The sequence below is a fragment of the Crocuta crocuta genome, unplaced genomic scaffold (genome assembly GCF_008692635.1).
Source record: "Crocuta crocuta isolate KB4526 unplaced genomic scaffold, BGI_CrCroc_1.0 scaffold266, whole genome shotgun sequence".
Classification (NCBI taxonomy): domain Eukaryota; kingdom Metazoa; phylum Chordata; class Mammalia; order Carnivora; family Hyaenidae; genus Crocuta; species Crocuta crocuta.
The window spans coordinates 7600380-7615788 of NW_027531005.1; the positions used below are offsets into that span (position 1 = coordinate 7600380).

The following is a 15409-nucleotide window of genomic DNA, read 5'->3' on the forward strand; positions in this document are numbered from 1 at the left end:
ATTAAGGCAATGGTCTGCTGAGTCACAGTTGATATATAAGCAGATATATCAGAGATCTAAAAGGCTGCATGTAAAAGCCACAATGGAAACTTGATAGAAGACAGCCCTAAGATTCCTTAATGTGTTGTGAAGTTTGTGCTATTATTAAACATCTCCAAACTATCATACACATTGACTTCAAAGGTCCAACTATTTCCTAACCCTCTCCAAGTTGCACTTGTTGTCAACATATTTTTACTGACACACAAAAATTCACAAAGGTGTCACAACAGAGAGGGTCATTCTGTAAGCTCCACAGAACATAATGTTCAGGAGAACTATTCAGATGGAGAGTACAGAATAGCACTTTCTAAAACACCTAAGGTTAGTAGCCCTCTGCCTTTTCAACCACTTCAGATATGGAGATTGGCAGATCACTAGAGCACAGTAGCCAAGGTAGGCTGCTTCCTAGCACACCTCCTGCTTTGAAAGTCATTTTCTTTTTTTTTTTCTTTAATGTATATTTGCTTATACTTGAGAGAGAGCACACATATGAGGGGCAGAGAGAGAGAGAGAGAGAGGGAGACAGAATCCGGGGCAGGCTCCAGGCTCCTCAGCACAGAGCCCAAGTGGGGCTTGAACCCACAAACCATGAGATCATAACCTGAGACGAGGTCAGTCGCTTAAATCACTGACCCACTGAGGAGCCCCTGAAGGCAATATCAATAAATTACTTTTATTAAGAGATACATTGTATGTGTTTTAAACTTCTTGAAACATTAAAATTTACTTACTCATGGGCGCCTGGGTGGCTCAGTCATTGAACATCTGACTTTGGCTCAGGTCATGATCTCACAGTTTGTGAGTTTGAGTCCCACATCAGGTGAGCCCCACTTCTTTTTCTCTCCCCCCCAACCCTGACCCCCACTCTGCCATCTGGGATTCTCTCTCTCTGCCCCTTGCTCACTCTCTCACCTACTCTCTCTCAAAAAACCAAAACCCAAAACTCCAAAACAAAAAACACCAAATCAAACAAACAAAAAACTTACTCATAAATACCGCTTCTACCTTTATGGAAGTACTTATTAATCATTACTGGTTAACATAGTATACATTTAAGATATAGAGGAAAAATGGATGTAAGTTAGCCATTATGACAATTTAAAAAGTGAGAAAAGAGATAAATCCAACCAAAGGGCCTGCCATGGAACAACAAAAATGGACTACTACAAAAGCTAAGCCATAATCCAAAGAGGCATTTTGTTTTGGCATTTCCTGTATCTGATTTCAGCTAATATGTAGAACATTCTGTGAAGCAACAGTGTTGTAAGTGGATGAGCTTGGCCAGGAAGAGTTGTAAAGACTAACAAGAGGATGGAATATAAATGCTCAAGGAAAATCCTTAAAAAGAGAAGTTTGAATGAAAATAAATGGCCAGAAGTGTATAAAAGAGGACAAAGAGAGAAAGGACGGGGGTGCCTGGCTGGCTCGGCTGGCAGAGCACACGAATCTTGATCTCAGGGTCATAAGTTCAAGCCCCATGTTGGGTGTATAGATTATTTAAACAAATAATAAATAAGGGTGTCTGGGTGGTTTAGTTGGTTGAGTGTCTGACTCTTAGTTTTGGCTCAGGTCATGATCCCAGGGTCGTGGGATCGAGCTCTGTGTAAGGCTCTGTGCTGAATGCGGAGCTTGCTTAAGAGTCTCTCTCTCTTTCCCCCTCTGCCCAACCCCTGCTCATGCACATGCTTTCTGGAGGAGGGGGAGGGGGAGGGGGAGGGGTAGGAGGAGGAGAAGTAGTAGTAGTAGTAGTAGTAGTAATTATAAATAAAATAACTTTTAAAAAGAGAGAAAGGGCAGAAGCCAGTAGATACAAACTTAGATCAATAGTGACCAGTCCAGTCTAGAAGCTTGGGCTGATGTGAACACTGATAAGTCTTAGTGAATATGCTGAACATTTTAAATGCATTAGTACATTTAATCCTCACAACTACCCCATAACATGTGAGATTATTATATCTATGCTATATAAGATAAAACTAAGGCCCAACATTGGATGGCTATCCAGGAGCAGAGCTGAGGTTTTACTTCAACGTCTGTTCATCTCCAAAGCCTACTTTATCACTTGCCTTAGACTTCATGTCAGCACTAGGCCAAGTAGTCAATTTTTCTGTTCCTAGACTCAACTCTCAAAAAATAACCAGCACTCAAAAGGAGTAACCTCACACAAGAGCTATTATATTAGCATGATTAAATAATGGGTAATTTCCCTTTATTTTCTAAATTATTAAAAAGGTTACAATGTTTTACTATTTTTAAAAAAACCACTCGGTATGAACTGGAGTAAATCGCCGCGAAGCAGCATCACTAACAGGAGACAGAAGAAATCTACAAAAACTCCAATCCTATTTACCTTACCACTTTGTACTATGCTGGGACAGGAATTATAAAAAGAAAGGTGCTGAGAAATGGCATATGAAAGACACAGGATCTTTGCCTATTGGTAACCGTGTCAAATGTCCCCTCTCTTTACCACATCAACTGCATTATCTGAAAGTTTAAAGAAAGAATGCTTGAAGGAGGTCAGAATGGCAGACTGAGAACTTATGTCCACATGACATCCTTTACAAAGTCCCACTGAAATGACAGAAAAGACAGATATGGACAAGAATAGAGCCCTAATGGTGCTAGAAAACAAGAAAGTATGTTAACAACATATCAGAAAGTTTGCACAAATCCTGAAAGACAGAAAGCGGATGGGATCTGATTGGTAGAGAACTGGCAGCACCCCAAGGGCCTTTATCAACAAAATACAAAGTACCACAGCGAGGAGACTTTGGGGACATCATCTGAGCAACTAATCAGGACCCTCATACAAAGGAGCTGGATCAGCCAGTCTCTTTCCTGTCCCTATGATGCCTACAAAGTTATTAAGAGCAGAGGATTCTGACCCTTGGCAAATACCCAAGAAAGAATCTACCAGCAAGTACAGGCATTTCTTGTATCACTACTTTTATGTGTGTTCCTGAATAGTTCACAATCTATGAAACCACCCCAAACTCCTCAACAAACAGGGCTTAAGAAGAAAAACTGGATTATGGGCAGACTACTTAAACCCAATGGAACTTTCTAGCCCAAGGACTAGCAAAAGCAACTCTAATAAAAAGAGGACTAGAGTTAAATCTCTAATGGCAGAGTAGCCTTAAATCCCAGGGGTTTCCTGTACTCTCCTCCTTCTAGAGGGGTTATGTTTCTAATAGACACCACTATAATCTCAATATAAAATCTGAATCAAGCTGTAGACTTCTTCATTAATCCACTGTTTAAAGACTGGAGGAAGTGTCTTCACAGCTTTTCCAACTACCCTTGGAGGGTGCTACCAAGGTTAACCAAGCAGGTTCCTGAAGACACTAAAGTAGTCATGACTTACACTAAAGGAAAACACTGCTGTAGATTTCTCAACTTCACATTCTAAGATTTTTCTTTGTATAAGTCTCTGTATTGCTAAAGCTCTCCCTTTAAATGGGAGAAGGCTTACCCCTTATAGAGTCAATATTTTAACTCTATGGGAATATTGTTTTTATACCAACACAACTTCAACACTATGCCAGCGAGAGTTCCTAGAATACCAAGGCCATGTATAAGACAATTCGCTTCACAGAAACACAGGTTATAGAACAGAAGGTAGGTGATTTAACTGGCGAAGGACCTTAGCTGGAGGTTGCAGCCTATAAGAAAAGCAGAGGCACAGCATCTGACATGGTGGGACAAGCACATCACATCCCCTTTTCACCCCACCCAGTGAAGTACACATAAGTTCTTCACCAGCCAAGGAACCCGGCCTTTGCTTTCACAATTTTAGTGGGGTCTGGAAATTGCCTGCTTCGTCTATGTTCCAGGTCCAAACACTTTCAGGCACCGGAAAGGAAGGCTGCCTCTGATACTTCCTTCTCATCTATGCCCTTTCATGAAAAGATGCCTTGGGGAAGCAGGTATATACAACTGGGACACCGGTCAACTCCTTCATTCATCTGTCCTTCATACATAGACATCAAGGCTCCCAAATATTTGAGGACTTATGAGAGAAAAGGAACAAAATAAACAGAACACTTAGTGATGAGGGTAATTCAATGGAATTGAAAAATTTTTAATTTTTTAAAAAGGTTTCTTTATTTTGGGTGGGGAAGGGGCAGTGAGAGGGGGAGAGAAAGAGAATCCCAAGCAGGCTCCATGCTATTAGTATACAGACTGACATGGGATCGACCCCACAGCCTGTGAGATCATGACCTGGGCCGAAATCAAGAGTCAGACCCTTAACTGACTGAACCACCCAGGTGCCCCAATTTTTAAATCTTTAAATAATACTCTCAGAGACGGAGAAAGTATTATATTCATGGACTAAGAACAGGCTGCTATTAAAACACTTAAAGAACAAAAAAAATTTAGAGATGAATGCCGAAAAAAATTTTTTAAATGAGCTAGAGAACAGTCTTTGTAAATTTCATAGCAGAAGAAATTATTTCAGTTTTAGAACTACCAATACATTCCTGATGCTTAACATAGTGCTTAGCACATACTAGGTATTTTATAACTGCTTGATAAATGAACTAATGAGTAAGTAAATGAATGAGAAGAATGAATTAAGAGTGCGAAAGAGGGGAAAATGACTCATTATGCATGGATCGTTGGTTAAGCAAACCAAAAGATAATGTTGAAGACAGTTCCTTGTATGTAGAACAAAATGCAAAGGAGGCCTTTAAAAAAAAGAAAAGAAAATTTAGACATATATGAAGCATAAGATACAATGCCGATAGAATATCCAGAGTCAGAGGCAAAAGAGAGATAAAGAAAGTAATTCAAGAAGGAATAGAAAGAAAAAATCTCCAAGTTGAAGGAAGACATGAGTGTTTTTGGCCCACTGAGTATGCAGCAAAAAGGCCACACTGGAAATGTTTTAATAAATTTTTAGAAAACCAAAAATAAACATAAAATTGTAAAAGCTTCCAGAGTCTGGGAAAAGCAAATGTTGAAGAAATAGAAATTTAAAGGAATGGAAACTTAGTTCTCATAAACAATGATAAAGCAATAGAAAAATGTGCCTTCATAGCTCTTGGGAAAATAATTTTGAAGCTAGAATTTCATACAGAAACTAACAATCAGGAATATGCGCAAAATTAAGACATTTTCAGACATGTGGAAATTCAGAAACTTTACCACCCCCACGTGTAAAATCAAAGTTCTCCATCAAATGAACAGGAAATACCACAAAAAGAATGAACTGAGATACAAGGGACAGATGGATAGGAAGAAGTACAAAATGGAGAGAGACAGACACACACACACATCAGAGAGACACACACAAGGGGAATTCATTCAACATTTTCCTGGGGATACAACTACATAGGATTTGTCTTTCTGTGCGTCTTCTCACGCTATTATACTTGGTTCAACTTAAAACTGCTATGATGGAGGGTAAATTTTTTGGATCAACTTACAAGCAAAGCTTAAAAGATAATTACTTACTGACAGAGGAGAAAATAGTAAATGCAAACAAATCCTGAAACAGAAAAACTTTTAAAAGGAATGAGGATTAAGAAAAGGTAGCATTCTAACTGTAATCTTTCAGAGAGGGAAATATTCTGTAAAGTTAATCAGAAACAGTAACTGAACTTTATAAAGTTCACTAATGGTAAAACTTAAATAATATAACAAAATTAGGGGTTAAAGGATGTAGTCTGTTAAAAACATTCATCGTTTAGATAAGGAAGTAAATGCGTATGACTTAACGTCAAATATTTTGTGATTAGTAGTTCTAATTCATAAAGTTGTAAGGATAACTGTCCCACAAGTGAAAAGCAGACACTGCAAAAAAGTTAGCATCTATTCTTCTATGCAAGCATCTCTGGGAGGCAGTGGGGTAAGTTAAGCGGTGTTTGAAGCCCCGAAGAGAACACACGACAGGATGGGAACCAGGATGGGAACCACGGGGGAGCTGTCAGCATTCACAGAGCTGCACGTACACTGAGTGAGACAGGAATTATACTGTGAGGAGGAAAGGGGCAGATGGGTGGCAGTGAGGAGTCACTCAAGCATTTCATTTTGTCTATTGACAAAATGAGTTATTGATTCATCTAAAAATAAGGAGATAAAGAGAAATTATCTTTCATTTATATTTTAATCTATTTCTGAGCAGTAAAGTCTCTAAAAGTCCCTGGCAAAACTGAAGAGAAAACAACATTTTCAGGCACTGTTTAAATGAAGTCACTTGTGTTTCTTAAAGCAAAACTCTACATAAACAAGGTTCTGAGTGCATCAAAGCCAGCGAATACTTGCAAGGGTACTTAAGGCTGCATGAACCAGTGCCAAGAAATCCCAAGAATGAAGAGCATTTGGAGAAGCCTCATCATGTGGAACGGTGTGTTGCTTCATTCACTGCTATATTCCCAGTGTCTGGCACACAGTAGGTGTTCAAATATTTCTTGTATGAATAAACAGATAAATCTACTGCTCTTGGTAGACAGGTACAGGGAAAACACAGAGCTGAGCATGGATTCTGCTGATTGGTATGATCCAAGCATTCTCTTATGAAAAACTTAATTGAACTTTGATATAGAGATGATGATAATACAGTAATCTGAAACCAAGAGGTCTTTAAAGGAGTAACATCTGGCAGCATGAAATTTCCATAGGTAGCCACAAAATATATGAAGAGACTGATCTGTCTGAAACTGAGTGTTTTCGTGATTCCCAGCCTACATCCTTTGCAATGGCTAAGTTCCTTCTTCAAGTGCTTTACAGAACCAGTCTCTTAAAATGATCACAATACTTGATTGGGCTAGCAGAAGAGAAGCCCAGTTATTCAACTATTTCTTTCCAAGGTATTCTAAACTAAATGCCATAGAATCTTCCAGTGTCTTCAGGATGGTAGATAGGCATACTTCTACCAAACACAGTAGAAGCAATTATATAAATCAAGCAGCCTATGACTTCCAATAAACAATCTATCATACTTGTAGTTGGGGAGAGGGGGGAGGATAGATGTTTCTGATTAAAGCCGGGGGGACCCTTATTCTGATGTGTCCCTTTTCCTTCATAGCAGGAAAAAACTGACGGGGGGGGGGGTGGAAAGCCCCCAATAAATCTGATAAAGTATAAGGAATAAATCTGGAGAAAAGGGTTGGCAACCAGCCAGTTTCTACCTCATGGCCCAGTCAGTGACATTAATAATGTCTCCGCACTTCTGCAGGTACTAAAAGAGTGCCTTTGAGATGTTGCAGGCAACTCTAAGTCAAAACCCTACTCCCAAAAATAGGGTTTCAAGAGGCCACTTACTTCCTATGTTTAGCTTGAAAGTCAGATATTAGAATATTTTAAGATTTGAAAACTCGAGAGAGAGAGGTTTGGTCTGATTGTGAAAGCCTTAAAGCTACAGAACTCAAGCCAGAGAAGCTGGGGATTATAGGACACTTACTCTTACTGTGGCTAAGGAAAACCAAACTTGGATTAGAAAAGGATTATTCCAGAAGAGGGACAAGACCTGACTTCAAGCTTTGGTCATTTATAGAGCACTTGAAGAAAGAAGTATTACTGCAAACCAGAACCAAAGATATGGGAAAAAGAAGTCTCATTCCCTACAAGTATGACTGTCTGGCTTATATAAATATAATAACAGACGAGCTCTATCTAGGAAGAATCCAGAGAGACACAAAGAAAAGTTCATAGGATGGCTTTGAGGCTGCTGGATGATAGTCACTAGAACAAAGAGGTAACTAAGATGTCCCAAGCCCAAAAGATCTTCGACAATACCTCTGGCAGTAAGGCCTCACACTTGTGTGGACATCAAGGGAGCAGTGGCTACACAAGATTCAAAGACAGCACAAAGGCAGTACAGGAAAGCAGTGAGGGAAACATGGTTTCAAAAAGAATGTCAGAAAAAAAAAAATCACCTTCCCCCCAAAATATGACATTGTACAAAAAGAGGCATTTTCCCACTATTCCTATTCTACGCTTCCAGCTATATGCCATTCTTTACTTCCCCAAACAGGTCACATCCATGGTCTCCTACCATTGTGAAATACTTCACACATAATGAAAAACACTGGGGAAATATCTTAGTGGTACTGCATTTACTGGATCTGTTACAATTGTCCATGGCTGAAGTGGTGGTAAGTAGGCGTGTGAGTATGTGACATTTAAACCCCAAAGATATATATTTTAGGTGCCCCCTAAAATCTGTGAACAGATTTTAAGACCTTTCTTTGAAAAGGTGACATGCAGAAAGAGGTGAGCAACTAGTTAATAGATTCTAAAATGCGTTTGCTAAATTGGAGCTCCAAGTAATTGGGAAGTCCAGCACAAGAAAAGGTCACCCCAGAAAAATCTCACTCTTCAAGAAGGCTCTGACAATAAAGAAAGAATGAGATTTTAATCACTGAAGCTAATTACATAGAAGACTAAATCACAAGAAGAGTTATTTAAGTGTCTTAAATACAATAAAAAGTAATTAACAGGAAGCGCCATCTTGACAGCTTCATGTCACAAACCAGGCCTAAAAGGCTCAGCTAATTCCCAGCCTGGGAGCCAGAGAATGAGAAACAACTCTAAGTCTGATCTTTTTATTTTTTATTTAAACTGTTTTGATTAACAGATAACAACTCTTGCCAAAGCTACAGTGAAGTTAATCAAGGAAAAAATGTTAATCTATTAAAGGAATGATGAACCTCGTTTCCATTGATTCTCTAGGGGGCAAGAGATGGGAGCAGAAGACTGTCACACCGAAGGTGCCTCACAGAGATCCTGTGATCCACCTCCTCCTCTACACCAAAAAGAAAAAGAGAAGGACTAGACTGAACCCTGTTGAGGATACAGACAATTCACAAACTTTAGCATGTGACATACACTTAAAAATCTGCCTTGAAATAACTGAAAGAGACTCCATCTCATCTGCCTCCTTTTCCTTATCACCCTGTGACCAGCAGCTTGAGAGCAGCTCTTCCACAGCCAGAGCCCAGCTGATCTCCTGAACAACAGGAAAGCCTCTAGATGTTAAGAAAGGCCATATGTGGGTATATAAGCCTACAGAGGATGACAGGCATAAGTTACATGGATGACTTCTAAATTCTACAACATTTTTACAAGCTTGAACAAAGACTGTCTTTCCGAGAGGTGATGCATTACTATAGGTGCTCTCCTAACCTTCCCTGAACTGACGCACAGATTCTAGGATTTCACATGATGCCAATCAGAATGACTAAGGACCACTCAGACACCTGTGCACTTGTCCCAACCTGTTGAACCATTTGTTTCTGTCTGCAAAACTATATATACTGGTTGTGCTTATTATTTTTAATTATGTACTTCATTAGATATTTTATTAAGTGAAATATGAGTACACAAAAAACACGTGTTTATGAAAACAGCTGAAAAGGTTTAATAAGTTGAATGACTTTAAAATGTTGCAAAATAAATGAGGGGGATGTAAATCACAAAAATCTAGGGCTTCATAATTAGTGTTTCCGTGTACTCTTTTTTTTTTTTTTAGTGTTTATTTTTGAGAGCGAGCGAGCGAGCGAGCAGGGGAGGGGCAGTGAGAAAGGGAGACACAGAATCTGAAGGAGGCTCCAGGCTCTGAGCTGTCAGCACAGAGCCCAATGTGGGGCTCAAACTCATGAACTGCAAGATCATGACCTGAGCCAAAATCAGATGCTTAACCGAATGAGCCACGCAGGCACCCCTCAACAGTACTCCTTCTAAAGAGAAAGTTATGCAATTTTTCAGGTTATTGAATAATTGATCTACTCTGCCCATATATCAAAGATTTGAAAACATATGCACATTTTAATGTTTAAAATGAAATGAAAATATTTTCGATTTTAAAAATTCCTTCTCCGGGCACTTGGGTGGCTCAGTTGGTTAAGTGTCTGACTCTTAATTTCGACTCAGGTCATGATCTCATAATTGATGAGATCGAGCCCCACACTGGGCTCTGTGCTAACGGCATGGAGCCTACATGCATATTCTCTCCTTCTCTCTCTGCCCCTCCCCTGCTAATGCCTTCTCTATCAAAATAAATAAACTTAAAAAAAAAAATTCCCTTCTCTAGCCAATGTTTTTGAATAGTTAACCATTACACTCAGAAGGCTGTTAGTACACCTAAATTCTGAATATAAGGTGAGTATCTGAACATTGTTATTTATTCACACAACTCTTCTACAATTTTATTTGGATTGATTTGCAAAAGTACAGAAAATTCAGAAAAAGAATAAAAACAAAATCAAGGCAAAGGGAAAATAAAGAGAAACTAGGAGTATAACTTAAAAATTAAAAGGTTCATTTTCCAGACATGACCTATCTTTAGCAATGATGTCCCAATAATCAAACAAAAAAGGAAAACTATCCAATATAAGTTTTCCAGTACTGATGACATAACAACAAACTCAGGGATCAACAGAAACAAGCGTCCCAGGTAATGAGACTTCTAAGTTCTCCTGTTATGCTTCACAAAGTGACACTCTGCAATACAATAAATAATTCAAAAATTTATTGAAACTCCTACCATATGTTAAATACTAAGACTACAAAAGAGAATATAAGTGACAAAAATCCCTCTCTTCAGGGAGCTTACTGTCCAGTGAGAGTTTGTCTCAAAAGTATCAGTAAATCCCAGTTATTTCTCCTAAATGCACTCCAGTAGCTGCTTCACAAAGTCTAGTTTGTAGAAACAACTCTATAAAGAAACTCATTATGTTTCCTAGGCACCCTGCTAAGGTGATCTAATCCAAGGAGACAACTTAGGGATCTAGAGGAATTGATACACTGATCAACACTTTGGTAAATCATACAAAAATAGTATTTCTTATAATCCAGTTACAAGAACTGAGTGGTTGAGAAAAGTCAAGGTTATCATCTCTGCCATGAACCTAAAGTACGGATAGTCGATCCTGTCAATTAAGACCAATCAGCTTGTGAGGGTGCCTGGGTGACTCAGTAAGTAGAGTGTCCGACTTTGGCTCAGGTCATGATCTAACAGTTTGTGAGTTCAAGCCTCACATCAGGGTCTGTGCTGTCAGCATGGAGCCTGCTTCTGATTCTCTGTCCTTCCCTCTCTCTTTGCCCTTCCCCACTCATGTGCACACATGCGTGTTCTCCCTCAAAAAATAAATCAATAAATAAAGTTAAAAAAAGACAATCAACCTTTGTTAATCAACCAATGAAAAAAAGGCTGATAGTTTCTTATGAAGGCTTGATCACAGACCAAAATCTTGACTGGAACACTCACCTAACCCTTGCTGAGAGCCATGCTAGTCTGAAGGAGTAATCTAAATCAAAGCCAAGATAAACACAGTTAAAACCTAAAGATATCCTGGCATGCAGCATGCCCATAATACCCTACTATGGAATTTTTAAACTACCTGTTTCAAAGTGCCCTAAATTAAAAAAAAACAACAACAACCCTATAATACACTCAGAATATGTAAATTTTTGAGAGTGAGTGCACACAGAGAGGCAGAGAGAGAGGAACACAGAGAGAGAATCTTAAGCAGACTCCACAACAGCACAGAGAGTAACGAAGGGCTCGATCTCTTGACCCTGAGATCATGACCTGAGCCAAAATCAAGAGTCAGACACCTAACCAACAGAGCCACCCAGGCATCCCCAGAATATGTAATACTGAGCAGTGTAAATTTACTTTAAAAACATACCTCACGGGGCGCCTGGGTGGCTCAGTCGGTTGGGCGGCTGACTTCGGCTCAGGTCATGATCTCACAGTTTGTGGGTTCTAGCCCCGCGTCGGGCTCTGTGTTGATCGCTAGCTCTGAGCCTGGAGCCTGTTTCAGATTCTGTGTCTCCCTCTCTCTCTGACCCTCCCCTGCTCACACTGCCTGCCTCTCTCTCTCTCTCTCTCAGAGATTAAAAAAAAATTTTTTTTAATTTAAAAAATATATACCTCAGTGGTAACTAAATGAAATAATCCACTCTAACGGATTGTTAAAATGGGTGGAAACCATCTACCAAAATTAAAGTTGTGCATTTTTACAGTAGTGATGCTGTTGTTTTTACCAGTAATTAGATAGTAAGAGCTGTTATCTGAGATGATTCTTTCTGACAGTTAAAATTTTAACATATAGGAATACTAACTTTCCCGCTCTCCATAGGAGTAGCATGCATCTAACTCCTAAGAAGTGGTGACAAAGTGGTAATAATCATTACTGCAAGTTAAACAGGCAGAAAAAATAACCAAAATATGCCCTAGTCTCTCCCATTTCAAAAATATCATCTGATTTGTCAAGATTCCGGTAATAAAATATGTCACTTGTGATGGTGTTAAGGTAATGACAACAAAATCGTATACTGAGTTCCTCTCCACGAAGTCTCTGATGGTTGTGTGAACAGTAATGTTTACATAAATACAGAAGTGATAACAATGGCTATAAATAGTTATTTTCAAGTGTGACAGCACGAAGGAGCAGAGAAGGCTCCTACTTGGTCGGAGAGCTTCTGGAAGGTAATTTAGATAACAGATCCCCTGTTTCCTTTCAGAAGAATGCTGTAGCTTAGATGTTTCTCCTAACAGGCTCCACTGTACTTTCAATAAGACAGTCCCTGTTTTGATGAGAAACCTATTCTTTTCCTCCCTCCACTATACCCCCTCAAAAGGGAAGACAAATACTAGTTTGGTAACAAACAGCATTTAAGATTGTTAACCAGAGACGGAAATGATTATCAGGCTGGTATATTTTATGCAGAGTAAAGAACTGCTACTGGGGACTGACTGCTTTAATATTTGCTGTGCAAGTATGGCCCACCAAGCTGCAGGCTTCCTCCTTCCCCCAGCAGACACCTCCCTTGAAAGACTGTTCATCAACCAAATTCCCAAGAGACTCTGGAACATAACAGGATACAGCCAGCACAGATGAGAAAGAAAGGCTCCATCATTACTGATTACATACATCTATATAAAGAAAAGGCCCAATGAACTCTTCTTCCTCTGCCTACCCTTTTTGGTCTATAATTGAACTGCCTAAACTAATGTGCAGATAATTTTTCTACCTAATGTCAGATAGTACCTAGGGTCTTACTGACACTCAATAAATGGCATTATTAATAGTAATAATATATGCTACATAGTGTCAAGCACACAGAGCCCAATAAATCTTAAATGACAATAATGAAAGAATATGATTAGCTAATGAGTGATTATAAAATGCTTTGCAAATGTAAAGTGCTACACAGACATAACAATTATAAACCACTGTATTAAGAGCAACAGAAAGGAAATAAGGGAGAAAAGGAAGGAGACACTTAAATGAGGACAACTCGTAGCTGAGTTTGAGCCCCGGCCAGTTAGAACACTCACATTCCTCCAATGGTGACGGTGGCACACGTACGCTCTGAAAAGGCAGGCACCGTCTCTGTGGCTGGGCTGGCTGGTCTAATGTAGTCCACAGTCACATTGACCTGAAAATAGAGAAGCAAGGGAGTTAAGGTTGAGAGTGCAACACAGCTCACTAGCAGCCACGTATACCTACCCAGTTGTCAAGGATCACCTCATCTGGTTTTTCTGGGATTAAATTTTAAAAAGCAACAATTAAAAGATAGTTGACCCACAAGCTGGGAGAAAATATCTGCAAAAGCCTTTATCTGACAGGATTGTGAAACAAGATATGCAAGGAAGTCTTAAAACTCAACAGTGAGGAAATGAATACCCTGATTTAAGAATGGGCCTAAGCCCTGGACATCTCACCAAAGAAGACCTTCAGAAGGCAATGATGCTCTACAACACCTATCACTGGGGGAATGCAAATCACAACACTAACGAGCTACGGCTACATTAGGACTGCCAAAACCTGGACACTGACAAGTCCTGGTGGTGCGCACGTGGAGCAGCAGAAATTCTCATTCATGGTTAGTGGGAATGCGAACAGTAAGGCTACTTTGAAAGGCAGTTTGGTGGTTTCTTAAAAAACTAAACATATTTTACCATATGTTCCAACAATCACGTGCCTTGGCATTTATCCGTAGAAGCTGCAACTTATGTCTATGCAAAAACCTGAATAAGTATGTTTATAGCATCTTTACTCATAACTACTAAAATCTGGAAACAACTAAGGTATCCTTCAGTAGATGAATATATAAATAAACTGTGGTACATCCAGATAAAGGAGTATCATTCAGCACTAAAAAGAAAGGGGTGATCATGGTATGAAAAGACATAGTGGAATCTTTGTGACATTCTGAAAAAGGCAAAATGATAAAGACAGTGAGATCAGCAGTTGCCAGGGGATAGAGGGAAGAAACAGGGAAAAACAGGAAAAGCATACGGGGATTTTTAGGGCAGGGAAACTATTCTGCATCATACAATAACAATGGATTCATACCATTATATGTTTTTTCAAAATCCACAGAACATGGAATACCAAGAGTGAACCCTAATGTTAAAATACAGTCTGTAGGTGACGATGTTATCAATGTAGGCTCATCAGTTATAACAAATGTACCACTCTGGTGGGGGACACCGATAGTGGGGAAGGCTGTGTAGAGGTAGGGGTATATGGGAACTCTGTACTTTTTTTTTGCCATGAACTTAAAACTGCTCTAAGAATTTAAAAAAAAAAAAATGGTTGATACCAAAAGAGAAAGTCAAATAGTGAAACATTTAAGGTCTCACGCTTACACTTGATAGAGAAGAGAATGGCAATATTCCTGCAGGATTCCTAGATAACATTATGTAAAGCAGTTCTTTAACCTCTTCAACACCCCTGATGATCTCCTGTTTAAAAATATGAATGTCTCGACACAAAAACTGCACATAATTTCAGTCTACTATACCTACTCTGGAACCAAGTTAAGGAACATTAAGGAGAGCAAACAAGATGACAATCACAAGGCCGCTTGGAACTGGTATCACTGTATGGAAATAAAATGACACTGCTAACTACACTCAGTACCAACAAGAGCTGCAGTTAGGAAGTTTTGAGGAAATAAAAGGCTTGAAGGAACTAGAAGAACTTTTTACATTCTGAAGAAAATATATGTATATAAACTATATGCATAGTTTAGGGTGGCCCCACATTCCATCCAACACCTCCACCTTTTGCCAGGCACACCAACAGGGACCTAGGCGTGCCGGTGGAGGCAGGTGCAGAAGGCAAGGACAATGGCTTTGGGGAAGCAAAAATATGCTGCTATCAACTCCATGGTGGATTAGATCCAAGTTCTATCTGGACTACCTGAAGGAGAAGAACCACTTCCATAGCTGCCTCCAGAAGCTACATGAGTCCATCTGGCAGACATGCCCTAAGTTCCGTAAGCAGCTTGGGTAGTCTCCTAGCAATGGCAGTCCCTAGGCTCTGGGAGCCCCCAACCAAACCCGGCCCTGCCTCCTTGGCCTGGGCACTCACCACCTGGCTTAGATAGTTTTTTAAGGGCT

At 39.5% G+C, this 15409-nt stretch overlaps 1 protein-coding gene and 1 pseudogene across 1 annotated transcript in view; one reads left to right on the forward strand and one right to left on the reverse strand.

The window, feature by feature from the left end:
* The window catches only part of SND1 (staphylococcal nuclease and tudor domain containing 1), a 417734-nt gene that overhangs the window by 214794 nt on the left and 187531 nt on the right, over window positions 1-15409 (reverse strand). Inside the window, exon 12 of the mRNA XM_077770770.1 lies at window positions 13337-13437. Within this exon, the coding sequence (XP_077626896.1) occupies window positions 13337-13437 (101 nt within the window). The remainder of the gene's footprint in view (window positions 1-13336; window positions 13438-15409) is intronic.
* LOC144237043 (bublin coiled-coil protein pseudogene) lies at window positions 13777-15326 on the forward strand (annotated as a pseudogene).